The 15,987-nt window shown below is 39.0% G+C and overlaps 1 protein-coding gene across 1 annotated transcript; it reads left to right on the top strand.

Annotated features, from left to right (window-relative positions):
• Positions 1 to 1,564: 1,564 nt before the first annotated feature.
• Positions 1,565 to 2,665, top strand: LOC134495516 (E3 ubiquitin-protein ligase TRIM39-like; the record flags this gene model as incomplete). Its single annotated transcript, XM_063301012.1, has 1 exon — positions 1,565 to 2,665. A coding segment is annotated over one exon (642 nt), but the record flags the coding sequence as incomplete, so codon positions are not given.
• Between the last annotated feature and the right edge of the window lie 13,322 nt (positions 2,666 to 15,987).

The following is a 15,987-nucleotide window of genomic DNA, read 5'->3' as shown; positions in this document are numbered from 1 at the left end:
CTAACTAGCTCCACAGTTTGAGGTGGCACATTCTGGTGTTTATCATTATTTTACAATTTGAATTGACTGATGTAACAATTGATTGATGTGTGACTCTTAGCCCATATCTATCTATGTGATTGTTATCAAAAGCAGAAAGTAAAATTGGCATTTTAAAAAAAATGTGTTGCATAATATCAGCCTTAGAGAGATGTGCTGACTTAGTCATTTACCTTTTCAAAGTGCTCCATGACGTGACCTTCTTAGATGAGTGTGTGATGGCTTAATTAGACTCTCCTATTGCAAGGGCAAGTTCAATTCAGCTTCAGTGAAAAAAGTAGAACTAACTTCACATCTTGCTTCTCAGCCAAACAAAATCCTAAACTGGGGAAATAGATCACTATTTTTGAGGCTGTAGTGGATAGGTGAAGAGACCCTACTGCTCTTCCCAGGTTGAACAAAGTGATAGTGCATTGCTGAGAGTATTCCAAGGACTGGCCACATTTTGTTCATTTGTTCCTCTACTCAGCTTCTAAGCAATGGGCCCAAAAAGTAAAATTTTATTTTTCTGCATAAAATAGTATAACCACACAGGGCACTGATTAACAATAATCACTGTTATTATAGTTGCTTATTCTTCTTTTACCATTATAATCTTTGTCATTCCTCCTGCCTGAGGGAGGAAGATGGGTTTAGTTCTCCTCAAAGCTGTCATTTATTAAGAACATGAAAATGGCATAGTAGGTCATAACAAATAGTTCCTCCTACATGAATCTGTCCAGTATTCATTTACAGTCATCCTACTTAATGGTTTACATCTTGTGGAAGCAAATTATTTTATCTGTGCTGATCTTTGCATATCTAGTCTTTACTGTTCACAAAACAGATTATCAAATATACTTCCAAATTAGCCATTTAGGTGAGGCAACCTTTTGGAATAGAATGAAATCTCCATTAGATTTTGCATTAATGCAAAAATTTAGAAAAATAGTTTAACCCCTTCCCTACTACCTGAAAGAATTTGGATCACTGGTGCATCATTTGATTCTCAGGACATAACCATAGAACATTCATTACTCATAATAAAGATGAATAGAAAGCTAGTGCTAATTGGGATCGCATAATCTCTGCAATGACTTTTGCTTTTATAAATACAATGCAATATCCATGTAACCAATCAGAAAGAGCTTAAAATAATTAGAAATGGATAAGGTGACTGGAGACATGAATGGTGATCAGCACACTTTGTGCATGAAATAAATCACATGGAAAGATTCATGGATCTCTAGCTATCTTAAATGAGTTTTCAAGGCTTGCCAACTAATTTATTAATGCTCTATTGTGACGTCCCACTATGTAAAATTATCCCAAGCAGTATGATGTGTACTTTGATTCTAAGGTGTTCATATATAGTACTCGAGCAAGGTAGTCCTGTGGAAATCATTCAGAAAAGCTGCTTTACAGCACACAAGAGTACAAATAGTACCTGTCTGCTGCATCCCAAGAATAATTTTCCAAATTATTTCTGAAGCAATATACAGCCATATTGTCCATCGTATTCATTTGCATTTTCAAGGAGTGATGAAAAGACTTGTTCTTTCACAAGGCTGTCTACAATTCTGAGTTAAGACATTTTCTTTTCTTTGCAGTTGATCTTGCCTTGGACCCCAAAACAGCTCATCCAAGACTGGAAGTATCTGAAGATGGGAAGAGTGTGTGGGACACTGGAAATATTTGTGATGTTTCTAAGAGTAAACAGAGATTTGATTCCCATACATTTGTCTTGGCAAAACAAGGATTTTCTGAAGGCAAATATTACTGGGAAGTGGAGGTTGGCCAGAAAAAGATGTGGGATCTAGGTGTTGCATCTGAATCTGCTCCTAGAACAGGGAAGATCACACTGTCTCCTCAGAATGGCTACTGGGTCATAGGGCGTGATATTGGGAAAGATTACTGGGCTCGGACAAACCCCTGGACATCTCTGGATATGCCAAGAAAACCAACAAGAATAGGGATATTCCTAAATATGAAAAGCCATGAAATTTCTTTTTATGATGCTCAGAGGAAACATAAACTATATACCCTTCCCAATGTTGCTTCTGGAAAATTTTATCCCTTCTTCTCAACAGGCTCTGTAATAGGCAAAGAATTTGATAAGGGGACACTGATAATCCCACCATGGTTTGAAGAGGAGGAGGTAGTGGGAGAAAATGAAATAAATAATTAGGATAGATTTTAGTTTAGACAGGATTCTTACAGTCCTTGTTGAACAATGAGATGCACAGATTGGGACTAAGGATAGATGTCCCTCCAGTGGCCACAACCAGGAATACACTTTCCTTGTAGGTATTTACATTTCAATTTTAACTCCATACATAATGTGTTTAAAATATGATAATACACTTAGGATGTTTGATAGTGTACAGTTATCCCTTTTTTAGACGTCTATTAATATATCAGGTTTAATTTATGCAATGCAAAAATATGTTTGGTTTTTACTTCAGTTAGCAGCAATTATCGATAGTCTTAGAGAAGTAAAGTTTTGATTATAGAATATTCAGTTACAACAATAGAACCAGATAACAATTTTATTAATGCAGATCACGCATAACTTTTTTCACCTCCTTAAAATTTTAATCATGTAATGTTACTGTCTGTAATATTAAACACTGGTCCTGAAAAAAAAGCTGTTATATTTATGTATAGGCTTTTTAAAAGGGAGGGAATACATAGGGAAGCTATTCAGATATATAGCTCAGGGAATTTTTATAGTCACTGTGGCAAAACTGATCTGAGTTCCATTAAGAAGCAATTGGAAGAAATGCACTGACCCAGTTTGTCATGGATATTGAAATAATGATAATGTGCTTATGTTACTTAGGCTTACATATTGAGAATGAATGGAGTTTTTTAAAGAATTTCTATGAATATTTGAATACATTTGTATACATGCTCATACTTCATAAAGCTTTAAACGCGCTTGGCACTTCTCATAATTGATAATAAATGTTTATGTATGTATGTATGATATGTGATATTTAAGATATGCTATATTGTTCATGGATCAATTAACTCTAGATATTTCTATAGTTCTAGGAGAGATCCAGACATTATATGTGGAGAGCCCTGTTAGTCCACAGTGGCAAAAAAAATCAGGAGTCTAGTAGCACCTTTTCTGACCAACACATTTTATTAAAAAGCATAAGCTGAGCTGCAGCTCTTTTCTTCAGGTGCATACAGTGGCTAGATTGAGGTAGGATTTAAACTGGAGTAAAGTAGGGAGAAATGTGGTGGAAAATCTTTTCATATAACTGTTTGAAATACATTTTGCCAACTGTGTTCAGAAGGCTAACTGGTCAATAATCTGTAGGATTTTTCTTATGACATTTTTATAGATTGAGACATTGATAGCCATTGGCTATTATAAATTCGAAAGGCCAGAATTTGCACTGGGACCATTTCATCATTTTTGCACCATTGCATTTGTACCAGCTGCCTATGTATATGGCCTTTCCACCTGTGCTCTCTATTTCGTCAAAATGTGTGATGTGCCCTATTTAACGTTGCTCCCGCCCGCCCTCTTTATCAGATGCTGCAATGGAACAGAGGAACAAGCAAGCAATGGTTGTCCTGGAAGTAGTGAGGATAGGGCAGAAAATGGCTTGCTCTAAAAAAACTGAGAGATTTTATTGCAGTCATTAAGCAAGACAGAGGAAGTTGATAGGTGAATATCCAATGCTCAGTTGACAATATCACAATAGACGAATCAAGAACTTTCTTGGGTGCTCTATGCATGTAGTAGCAGGTCAAAATAAAGACAACTGAGAGTCAGTTCCATACATGTAGTATTCTTGGTGGTGTTCCAGATGTTTGTCATTGTCTTCTTCCAGGATGGTTTTTCAATTTGCCACTTTAGCCAACAACTCAGGGACTTCATGGTCATCCCTCATTTAAGTACTACCCAGGTAGATGAAGGTAAAGAAGTAAAGCTGAAGACATTTCTACTTTGACTCGTCTTTGCCCCCCTACTCTGAAAAGAAAATGTCAGATCCAATGTTAGAAGGTTTAGAAGCAGTAGAAAAATAAGACCAATCTGTGGAACTGCAACAGAGAAGAAGGGGTGCTGCAAGTTAAAATTAAGTCTAGATCTTAGAGACTATAACTCAGGGATGGGCATTTCTGCCGTGGCAAGTAAAAAGAAGTGAGAGCTGACCTGATGACATTCCTTTTCTTCTACTTGCTGCCTTTATATAAAACTGTAGCAAAGCATACAGCTTCAGTCTTTGGCCAATCACAGTGAAGAAGAGCCCAGCTGGCCCTCTCCAGACACAGTGTTTCTTGAAGAAGAAATGTTTGGAGGCAGAAGATGGAAAGCACTCTGTGTAAACAGTTTCAGAAACACAGATCAATAAAAATCAGTAGCCAAGGAGATGCAAATCCATGGCTCTTGATACAAAACTTTTGAGTGTCAAGAAAAAAAACAAGATGGTATAGCAGATTTACATGTAAATTGTTCACAAGACTTGTACTTGGAACCCATGTAAAGTGTAATATTTTAATAAGTAGTTATATTGTATCTGCTTTGTGAGATTAACATTTCTCTTAAATATTTTCAGCAAGTTGCTGTCAACTTGTCCATGTTCAGCAACACACTTATAGCCATTCCAATTTCCAAATACTCCTGGTGAATCTCTTAGAGAGATCAGGGTAGAAGTTCCACACAATTGACTATGACCAAGACATTGGGAAGCACATAAGAATGATCTCTTGGCCCCTGCTAATGTTTCTCTGAAAAGCACTATTGATTTCTATGGTCACCAGTAATGTTGACATGCCAGCACTCTTCATTTTGTGTCTAAGCAAATGATCCTCCATCAAAACCATCAAACAGTATGCATTTGGAAAGTCCTACTTCTCTCTGCTCGTTTTATTCCATTCTCAAGTGGAAGCCACAGTGTGCCTTTTTCAGTCATGGAATATATCACAGGTGTCTAGTACAAACTGTGATGAGGCAAAAATGACAAAACATGCATTGTGGCAGTACAACACAAACCCAGGCTTTAGCACTGCATGCTGAGTTACTTAAGTCATATAAAGTATATAACAACATCGAGGTCTGCATTTCATCATTTGAGTCACATGATAGTGGTGGGAAAGTGGTCCAGGGTTCATGGATATGCAGATTCCAATGAAGTCTTTGACCAGAAGAATGGCTGGCTTGGATAGAGAAGTCCTGTCTACACTGATAATTTTCTATTATCCCAGGAAGAAAATTACAGTTTTTATAACCCCCCACAACACACACACAATTTTAGGATTTAGGGTTATAGTCCTGATTATTTACATTTTCTCCTTCTGCTTTTGCTGTCCTAACAAAGAAAGTAAGCCTCCCCTATAGTCGACACTGATTCTTTCCACCTTTTAGCTTCCTGAGCACTATGGACTTTAGGAGTGGAAACAGCAAGCAAGAGACGAAACAACTGGCACTCTCATTGGGTCAGCCTGTTTTCTCTAGGAGAACAAATAATTTCCTCTTCCTTTACCATGACAAGATGTTTCTTATCTGAGCCTATAACTTCATCAGTTAACCTTAATTGTTCTTTTTGGATCTTAAGCATTGGGTGCAGAGGTTTATTAGTTTTTTCTTGTTTTACTGGTTTTCATTCTGTAAGCCGCCCAGAGTCACTGTGTTTCCCTTGGGTTCTTGAAGGAATGCAACAAAGGAAAACAACAACAACAACAACAACATTATTTTCAGTAGTCACAGAGTCTGCCACTTTGTGGCCACATCGACATCTCAGGTGCTCTCTTCTAACTTTGGGATAGCGTAAGAAACAAGAAAACTTACATGGAATTATCCATCAGCTTCAATGTTTATTAAGTAAGGGCTCATTAAGTTATATTGATGTTATTAATTCTGTACAGAGTGATGAATGCAGATTTAATTTGGTCAGCATTTTGAAACTATCCAATCTGATCCATGCTTTACAAACTGATGAAATGCATTTATACATCAGATTTCCCTGAATTTTATTATGCATATGCTAGCCCAAGCTGCACATTTTGAAACTAGCAGGACCCTGTCTCTCATAACAAGAAGTATCAGCTTGAGATAAGATGCTATTCACAATCACTCTTGAGGTCCAATAATAACAGAACACTTTTGAGCACAAAATGGCGGGGCAGGAGGACTGAGGGAAGAAAAAGTGAAACAGGAATAAAAATTCACTCAGGCTCACTCGGAGGAGGAAGAGTTGTTTGCTGTAGCTAATTCTTAGACCCAAGATCTACAGTACATTAGCATCAGAGTTTGACATCCTCGGAAAGCAACTGAGGCTCCATGGTGGATGAGATCACCCTACCTTCAACCTAATGCTGATGCTAAGCCTATTCATTCGTATGATAGCTGAGTAGGTTAGTTTCTGAAAATCAAAGTAGATCACTCTACTTAATTTAGGACTTTAGCACTTTGTTTTATTTTAATACTTTGCTCCTGGCCCTCCCCTGTATCAGAATCCCTCCCAATCAAATAGAGAAGTGGGAAGGGTTACAGTTTCTTCACTCCCCTGCAGAACTGCTCACTGATATCTGACCTATGCAGACATTCGTGTTGTGTTCAGCCAAGTACAGTTATACCCTAGCTTGGGCGGGGTGTGTGCATTACTTTGCTGACCATTTTTTTCCCCTAACACCCCAAAAGCTTTTTCTCTCCTTTCCCCAGAAAGGCATAGTTGCAGCCATAACATCCAACTGGAAAGAAAGGTAGCTAAAAAAAACAAAAACAAACAGTATCTAAAAGAGAAAGTACTTAAACTGCTAAGTTCAGAATTGTGAGGAATGCCTAAGCTAAATAACAGACTCAGACTATAAGCAAAGTTAAGTTCTGGCTTTTATTCAGAATAGAGTGCACACCAGTAGAAAGCTGAGAGTGAGGGAAGCGTGCCAAAAGTTGAATTAAATAGCCTTGCACCAAATAGCGCTCCACCCCCACATTCCCTGGGTGTGCCCCACAAGTTCCATGGGGTGATCAGCCATCCATGCTTGCTAGGTGAGAGGTCGTCCAGCCCCAATCGCCTCGGGCATTGCTCCGTCTTTCTTTCTGCAGTGTAATGGCTCGTTACCAGGTGATTAGTCTTCGGAATTCCTTGAAAGCGTCCGAACGCGCCCTTCTGATCTTCGCCCTGATCTTCTCCTTGCTAATGGTGTTAATTACCGATTACCGGGCAATGAGGGGTTGTAGATCTCCTAGACCAATTACTGTCTTTTTCCTGTTTTATCACCCATCCCTCTCCTGTCATTAGCAAGCCTCTGTGCTTTGTCATGCGAGCCGTTCACTCCCCTGCAGAATTGGTCACTGATATCTGGGTGCTCAAAAAGACCTATGTAGACATTCATGTTGTGTTCAGCCAAGTACAGTTATACCCTAGCTAGGGCAGGCTGTGTACATTTCTTTGCTGACCATTTTTTTCCCCTAACACCCCAAAAGCTTTTTCTCTCCTTTCCCCAGAAAGGCATAGTTGCAGCCATAACATCCAACTGGAAAGAAAGGTAGCTAAAAAAACAAAAACAAACAGGCAGTATCCAAAAGAGAAAGTACTTAAACTGCTAAGTTCAGAATAGACAGAAGACAGAACTGAGATTCTGTTAGCACTGACTTACCCTGCTTTCTGTTCCCATGCTCAAAATGAGAGAAAGGGCATTGGAGGTTCGAATCAAAGGTACTACAATTATCTGGAGCAGGTTGGGATTTCACTGTGGTAAAAGCCTAACCATCCTACCTCAAATTATTTTGGGTCAATGCAGATACAAGTGTATAGAATGGATCAGATTTCTATATAGGAGTAGCAGATAGTAATCTGTGGTACACTTTTTAGTCCTGGTCACTGATCCAGGTCCTGATGAGATTTGGACTGTATATATTTCTGAGTAAGTTTGGACTGTGTATTTTCTTACATCTCTGCAGAAACAGTGGTCTACTGATAGAAATTAAGAATTTGAATAGTTTCCAAATGTCCCTGAGAATTTTCCCCATCCCATCATGATCGTCTACTTGAAATGCAGAAAAGATTCAGGCAATCAGTATACAATAATCACTACAGTTCAACAGATCAGGTTTTTTCAGGAAGGTATCTCCAAATCACTATATTTATCTCCAGCACTTCCAGGTTTCCAATGCAAATTTGAAGTTGGAGCTGGCTCATTTTTCGACAGAGACTTGCATGACATACTGGCTAAAATTATTTTTTGGGAAGAGATATTTAACCCAGTGGATCCCTGTCAACAAGTTTGATTCTACTTGGAAAAAAAAATAGCTTCCAGCTTGACCCATTAGGAATTCCCAGCTCAATCTTTGATAATACTAGAGTCTGAGAGGGTATTACAAGAGGTTAAATAATCTATCCTAGATCTAGGCTTACAGAAGGACAGGAGCAGAATTTCTAATCACTATAACAAACATTTGGAACAAATGAGCCTTTTTTCTAGCCCTATGTATTTATATAGCTTACTCACAGAAGAGCACTTACTCTGATCAGCCTTACCATCCAGGATTTTGGAATGAAGCTATAACAACCTTTCCTTCCAGGGCAAAATCTGTCTCTTCATGGAGGGTGTTGTTGAACCTACATCACATGTTCTACTGAATTGTCCATTGTACCAATCATATTACCCCTTCTTATAAATCCTTCCAGCTCCTCTATGGAAGAGAATACATTTTTCCTACTAGCCAATAGATCTTTAGAGAGATAAAAAAGTAGCAAAATACTGTTCAGTGATGATCACTCTAAGGAAACTATGGGGTATAATTAAGTACTGAATGCTTGTTTTTGTATTAGAAGGCAATTAACTATACATTTCTTCTTTTAATATTTTAAATGTATTATACAATGAGTTGTTTGATGTTTCATACAGAATTCTAATCTATGGCCATTAATACAATCTGATTAATTGATTTCCCTGTGAGGGAGTGAAGTTGGGAAAGGTAGCTGCAGCCAGGCAGAAACACTTCTCAACCCATTTTCCTTCCTACATTTATTCATTAACCCACAGTGTTACTCACAAGCATCCAGACTGGCATTCCATTTCATTCAATTTGCACTGTTCTCTGAAACTGAAATCTCTCCAAACTTTCCAGTGCAGTTCACAAATTTATAAAGCAAGAAGACCGACATCAGAGAAATGTCTAGAAATAATATATTCAGGAAAAGAATATTCAAAACTCATTTTATTAACGAAAATGTTTGCAGAATTATGTTAACCAAATTGCTAAGAAAAAGTATGTCAGCACAAAAGGCAGCAGATAAAAAACATGTAACTTTAGTGTGAACCTTTTTAAAAGATAGAATTGGATTGTTGTGAATGAAAAGATAGAAAAATACGGAAACTTACATGTAGATGTTGGAGCTACTGTATCAAATCAGCAGCAGCCCTTATTAAAAGATGTGTTGCTAAACATAAGCAGGGTGCTGAAAGAATACTGAGCAATTAAGTTGCAGAACACACTATTCAAAAGGTGAAAAGCTCATAATACTGTATAATTGTCTTGGATGCAGAGGACTGGCTTAACCAGCTATCAGGGAATGCTAGTGGATATTCATTATATCTGAAGTAAAAAACGAGCGCATTGAGAAATACAAACCACAAAAGCCTCATTTCTGTGTAACTATAACTTCAGTGATAGGAAGAATGAGAGGGAGAAATAGAAAGTTTCCTTTGTCCCTTACACACAGCAAGTCATTCCATTAACAATAGGCCAGGCGAGAAACAGATGCAGGAATAATTTGTGAAAAATCTTCTCCTTACCTGCCTCTTGCCATTTGCCTGGGAATTTGCCCAGGAATTTTTACTGTATTTTACTGTTTGTATTATTGTGATGGTTTTAATCGCTTGTTGTAAACCACCCAGAGGCCTCCGACGGGAGGAGATGGGCGGGGATAAATTAGATAAATCACTCAATCAATCAAAGCAACTCACAGAATCAAGGAGATGATGCAATGTCCAATACAAAAACAGATCTAAGAAAGAACTTTTTGTTGTCCAAATCTGAAAGTTTTCTGTAACTACTTCAAAGTAAGAAAAAAAATATGGTCCCCATATTGAATGCAACACCATTTTACAAGTTAAACTTCTGAAACCTTTCAGTCTCCCTTCCCTTATTCTCTCTGCAGCTGTAACAGGCACTGCCTTCTTTTCTCCCTGTGTGAAAGGTGAAAGGCCCCTTGTGCAAGCACCGAGTCATGTCTGGCCCTTTGGGGGGATGCCGCTTTCGTGATGTTTTCTTGGCAGACTATAGTGGGGTGGTTTGCCATTGCCTTCCCCAGTTGTCATTAACTTTTCCCCAGCAAGCCGGGTCCTCATTTTACCGACCTTGGAAGGATGAAAGGCTGAGTCAACCTGAGCCGGCTACCCGAGAGAGAATCCAGCTTCTCCAGGGATTGAACTCAGGTCGTGGGGAGAGTTTCAGCCGCAATACTGCCGCCTACCACTCTGCGCCACACAACACTGTGTCTTTTCTCCCTAGCATTCCTTTAACTTGTAAAAGAATTCAGAGATGACAAAGAACAGAGTTCTGCCTAGGATTCTCATTGCCTAGAATGTCTGTGAGCTTCCCTTCAGGTCAAGGGCCCCTCAGCCTGGCATTACACTTGCTCTAGAAAGCAATGTAATGTGGTTCTTGCACTTTTCACTTACAGACAAAAGGAAATATAGGTAGTCCTCGTTTAGCAACCACAATTGGGACTGGCAAGCCAGTCATTAAGCAAAGTGGTCACTAAGTGAAACCGTGACTGTGCTGTGCTTATGATCTTACTTCAACTTTCCTTTGCTTTTGGGACCTATGAAGATTGTAAAGGCAAGGATTGGTCAAAAAGTTACTTTTTCATCACTGTCATAACTGCAAACAGTCACTAAATGAGGCAGTCACTAAATGAGGACTACCTGTATGCAACATCACACATGTGCTGTCTCATGGAGTTTTTTAGAGGAGTCTCTCACAGCAGTAACAACAGCAAGAATTTGAAGAAGTTCAGGGTAAGAATTTATTTTCTTCTCTTCTTCAGAATAAGGTCTACGAAGCACTTTGCATCAGAGGGAATAACATCTAGCACACAATTTTAAGGGACAAGATAATCAGTCTCTTCAAAAAGATGCAGCCTCCCATTAGTTTAAGAGAAGTAAGTAATGTTTTGGGCTGGAAGCATTTTTAGAAATTTAACAGTGTGTGTTGATTAAAGTCACAAAATGGCTAGTGCCATGAGCAAATCTAGATACAAAACATCCATTAATCAGAAAAATAACTCAATTGCCAGGATGTTCATCCCATTCCAATGGGACCTTTGGGTACTCAAATGTGATCCTGTCAAGTGGATAATACTGGAAGTTAGCATTTTGCTTTGCCATATGTATATTATCATAGTTTTAATTTTATTGTAAACCGCCCGGAGTCCCTCTTTTGGGGGAGATGGGTGGTAGCAAAATTTGAATTATTATTATTATTATTATTATTATTATTATTATTATTATTATTATTTTACTTTACTATTTTAGAATCTTTAAATAATCTAAGTGGAATATTCTCAGCTTGCCTTTTCTGCAATTGCTTCTAAGTCAGTAAAGATTCGGTTTAATGTTTACCTTCAAATACCACAAACCTTGTTTACATGAAATAGGTTTATTTATAGCCTTTGTGGATTATTCTTACCTTACGCATTTGATTTTTCAGTCACATAACATATTCGATATACAGACTTGGGCAAAACACAGCTGCGGTGTTTTAGCAAGACCCTTTTCTGCTTAACCTACACCAGAAAGCTAAAGAGATCTTAAGTTGTACAGAACTATTTTCACATGCCTTCATTTAGTACAGCATTTCCTTTCTCTCTGGTTTGCCAGCCAAGTGCATTTACAAGATTGCTTAATGTATAGATGCTGCACCTCTAACTGCCTTTAAAAAGGGCACACAACTCAGTCCATAGCAAATGTTTAAAAAATCAGATCAATATATATGCATTTAATTTGTTAACTGAAACATAAGAAATTACATCTTAAGGAATGAAAGAGAGGAATGAGGCTTTCATTAGCAACAAAAGAGAGGGAGAGGGAGAGAAAAGAATAAGCATTTCTACTATATCTGTACCCTTCAACCATTTTTTTCAGTGAGGACAACAGAATGCATCCAGTGATGGGAACTGTACTTTTCCCAATAGTTTCTCCAATTATGAAGTCACCTTGAAATAACTGTCATAGTTCCAGTTCCATTTTTCTGGATAACGGAGGGCCAGTGATGGTGAGGAAAATAATATGCCTCCACTTTAACCTTGCCACCCGCTGTCACTACTCTTCCATGAAGTAACTTAGATCTGATTTAAATAGATGCTGGGCTAGAGACCAGGAGTCTGTGAGTTCTAGTCCCGCCTTAGGCATGAAAGCTGGCTGGGTGACCTCGGGCCAGTCTCTCTCTCTCAGCCGACTCACCTCACAGGGTTGTTGTTGTGGGGAAAATAGGAGGAGGAAGGAGTATTAAGTATGTTCCCCGCCTGAGTTATTTGTAAAAATAATAAAGGCGGGATAAAAATTAAATTTTAAAAAAAGTTCAGTTTGCAGAACTCCTTTCCTCTTAAATTGAGGTTTCTAAGCTTATATTTTCCTCAAAGCCTAGTTTAAAGATCGTTTGCAGCACCCCTTCAACTGTTAATAGCGTTAGGATTGTTAGAGGCATATTTACACCATTCATGAACATTTGGCATCTTTGAGACCCAGGAAATCTTCCAAGGGGGATAGTGACCAGTCATGATCCACTTCTGGAAGGTTTATCATGATAACATTTATCTACACTTACATGTGAAGCTTTGCTATAAAATGAGGTTAATTGTGACTTGTTCTCAGATGCCAAACTCCTGGGACTCTGTCAAACCAAGGTGTGTAATTGTTATATTGAATTCCATTATTAATTGGTTTAGGAATACCTTAATATGGTGAACCATATTCAATTCTGGTTTATTTATCAGCATACTATATTCTATATTTACAGGACTGCCTCTCCCTGAGTGTATCTGCCCATCCCACCAAGTCAGATAGGATGGTCATGCTCCAGGTCCCTTCCTGTAAATGTTGGCATTTGCTGGCGCCTTGGGGAGGTGCCTTCTCTGTGGCTGCCCCAACCTTTGGAACAGCCTCTCTACTGAAATTGGGAGGGCTTCCCTCCCAGTAGCCTTCTGGAGGACTGTGAAGACCTGCTTATTGAGATGGGTGTAATTGTGGCTCCCTCTGTGGCTTGGGGCGGGTGGGGGAGTGGAGTACTATCAAGTTCCTGCTCTCCCTTCTCTGCCACCTGTTTGTCCATCAAGCCTCTGTTCTTGTGAGGGGGTGGGGGGCTTGTGGTTCTGGCAGAGAGACCAGGAGAATCAATGCTGCATGGGCAGCAAAATGTGGATCACCGGCATGCAAGGATCCCAACTCTTTGGTAGGGGAGCTTCCTTTCACTTGTCCAGAAGAAAGAGAAGCTGTTTCTTCTGTAAGCCAGGCTTCCACAGAGTCAGGAGAAGACCCTCAGATTTGGAAGCAGATGAGGCTACACTTCCAGATTAGCCTTCAGGCTAAACCTTCATATCTTAAATGGTGCCCTTGAAGGTGACCATCCAACTGAATTCACTTACCTATCTGCTCCAGAATGAGTGCTATTGACTATAAGGACCTTCTTCCTTATGCCAAAACCTTAAAAGTCATGCCTGAATTTGACAGCGATCATTTCCCAATCCTGCTCCAATTAAATGCCTTCACTCAAGAAACACACACTGAGGACTGTTACCAACCCTTTCTAATACCAGCAGGAAGAACTTACTGCCCAGCCAAGTGGACCTCCCATCTAAATCAAATGATAACTGAGCTACTGGCCTCAGATCACCAACCGAGCCTTCGGTCTGCCCTGACATCAGCTGAGTCTCCTGATGCACTCCTGGAGAACTATAACACCCTTACCGAAGAGCTCCATCAGCATTTAACCCATAGCAACACTGCATCCTTGAAGCAACAACAGCACCACTCCAAGCTATGGTATGACAAGGACTGCGTTAATGCCAAAAAACCACTTGCTACCACTTACCAGGCTTATATATCCAACACTATACCAACAGCTTCACAGGACCACCTCTAGCAGAAGAGATACTAGAAGTGACTGCTGGCATGCAAGAAAAAGGAAGCCATGAAAAACAACTGGACACGGCTTATTCAAGCAGTCAAATCCAAAGCTCCCAAAGCAATGGTCCATCCATGGTGCACTGTCACATCCCCCCAGGGACCTGGGAGGCACACTTTCAGGAACTCTACATGGACACCTCTGTTGGAAGTGGACACCCTAGCCAAACTATAGAAAATCTGCCAATGTGGGCACCAGTGAGAGTGACAGAAGTCAAGAATCTTGTTGCTCAAGTAAAACTAGGGAAGGCCTCAGGAGAAGACCTAATCCCTTCAGAGGCCATCAAAAACAATGTGGATGTTTGGATCTCCAATTTGGCCTCACTTTTTACCTGCATTGACACTTATGGCCAAGTCCCCAAGGATTGGGGGCTTGCGATCGTTGTCCATATGTATATCCCTTCAAATTACAGACTGATCAGCCTCCTCTACACAATCAGCAAACTCTATGCAAGACATCTACAATGGGAATTCCAGGAGTGGTTGGAACAAGAAAACATTATGCTGGTCTTTGACAGTAATAAAGATTTACTGTTGTTGTTGTGAAGACCTGGCTCTTCGGCATTGGGCTAGGATGGAAGTGAGCCCAGTAGATATCCCAATATCCACAGGGCTGCAACTAGGGTCTCTGTCACCCCAGGCAAACATGGATTCCATGCCTATTTTGGCACCCCCCAGCACTCATTTTGGCACCCCCCCCAGCATGGCGCCCAGGGCACGTGCCCCGGTTGCCCCCCCCCCCCAGTTGCGGCCCTGAATATCCATAACAAACTGGGTCAGTGCATTTCTTCCCATTGCTTCTTAACTGAACTCAGATCAGGCTTTTGCCATAGTGACCAGAAAAATTCTCTGAGCTATACATGTGAATAGCTTCCCTATTTATTCCTTCCTTTTTAAAAAACCAATATATACTAAATTACTAGACCTGTGCAATATTTACATCCCTTTTACCTAAATAAAATAAGAATGGTATTTTAAAATATAATTGATGTTGATATATTAAAAACCACTGCTAGCTACTGGAAAAATGAAACTAAATTAGAAAACACAATGAACCTTGATCAGAAGTAAGGTAAAGTAATAAATCCCGTCATTAATTAACCATCTATCTAAAGTTTACTTACCTTTCCAGTAAAATCTACTTACCTTTCCAGTAAAAACCTTTCCAATAAAAAGAAACATAATGTTTTAATAAAGCAAATAATTATAACAAGAACAACATTTTTTTCAGTTTGATTTGATAGAGTATTTTAGATTTTGAATGCAGTGTTTTTCTCAGAATGATTTAGTTGTTCGTATTTATAGTGGACAGTGCTTCATTCATGTAATTATATACTGTAAGTAAAATTCAAAAGTGTAATATTGTAACTGTTTAACTTAATATTGCATTTTATGTCTATTGATTATTTAAAGAAGGAATCTACCTGTTCCTTTCTCTAGCTGGTTCTATAGATAGCATTTATGAATGCTGCTCTTGAACATTACATGCATTTTGTTACAATTTATGACATTGTCTGCAATATTACGTATACTATTGCAAGGCACTTGAAGACATTTTAATAAAAGCAAAGGTCTAGATCAGCCTTCTCCAATCTGGGAAAATAACACTGAGTTAAAGAATTTATGAATATATCATTGTGATAATTCTGATGCCCTTACATTTATTTGTTTAAGTATTTGAATTTCATTACACTGATGTCATTAAAGGTGTTGTATTTGCAACTCACTGCAGTCTTTGTAAAAGCATTGATACCAGAGAAATGGGACTCTATAACTCTACAGGTAATTATCATGTAGAGCGAAATGAATCTTCAATTT

The sequence above is a fragment of the Candoia aspera genome, chromosome 4 (assembly GCF_035149785.1).
Source record: "Candoia aspera isolate rCanAsp1 chromosome 4, rCanAsp1.hap2, whole genome shotgun sequence".
Classification (NCBI taxonomy): Eukaryota; Metazoa; Chordata; class Lepidosauria; order Squamata; family Boidae; genus Candoia; species Candoia aspera.
Note: the sequence above shows the minus strand (reverse complement) of the source record. Positions and strands in the feature narration are given on the sequence as shown.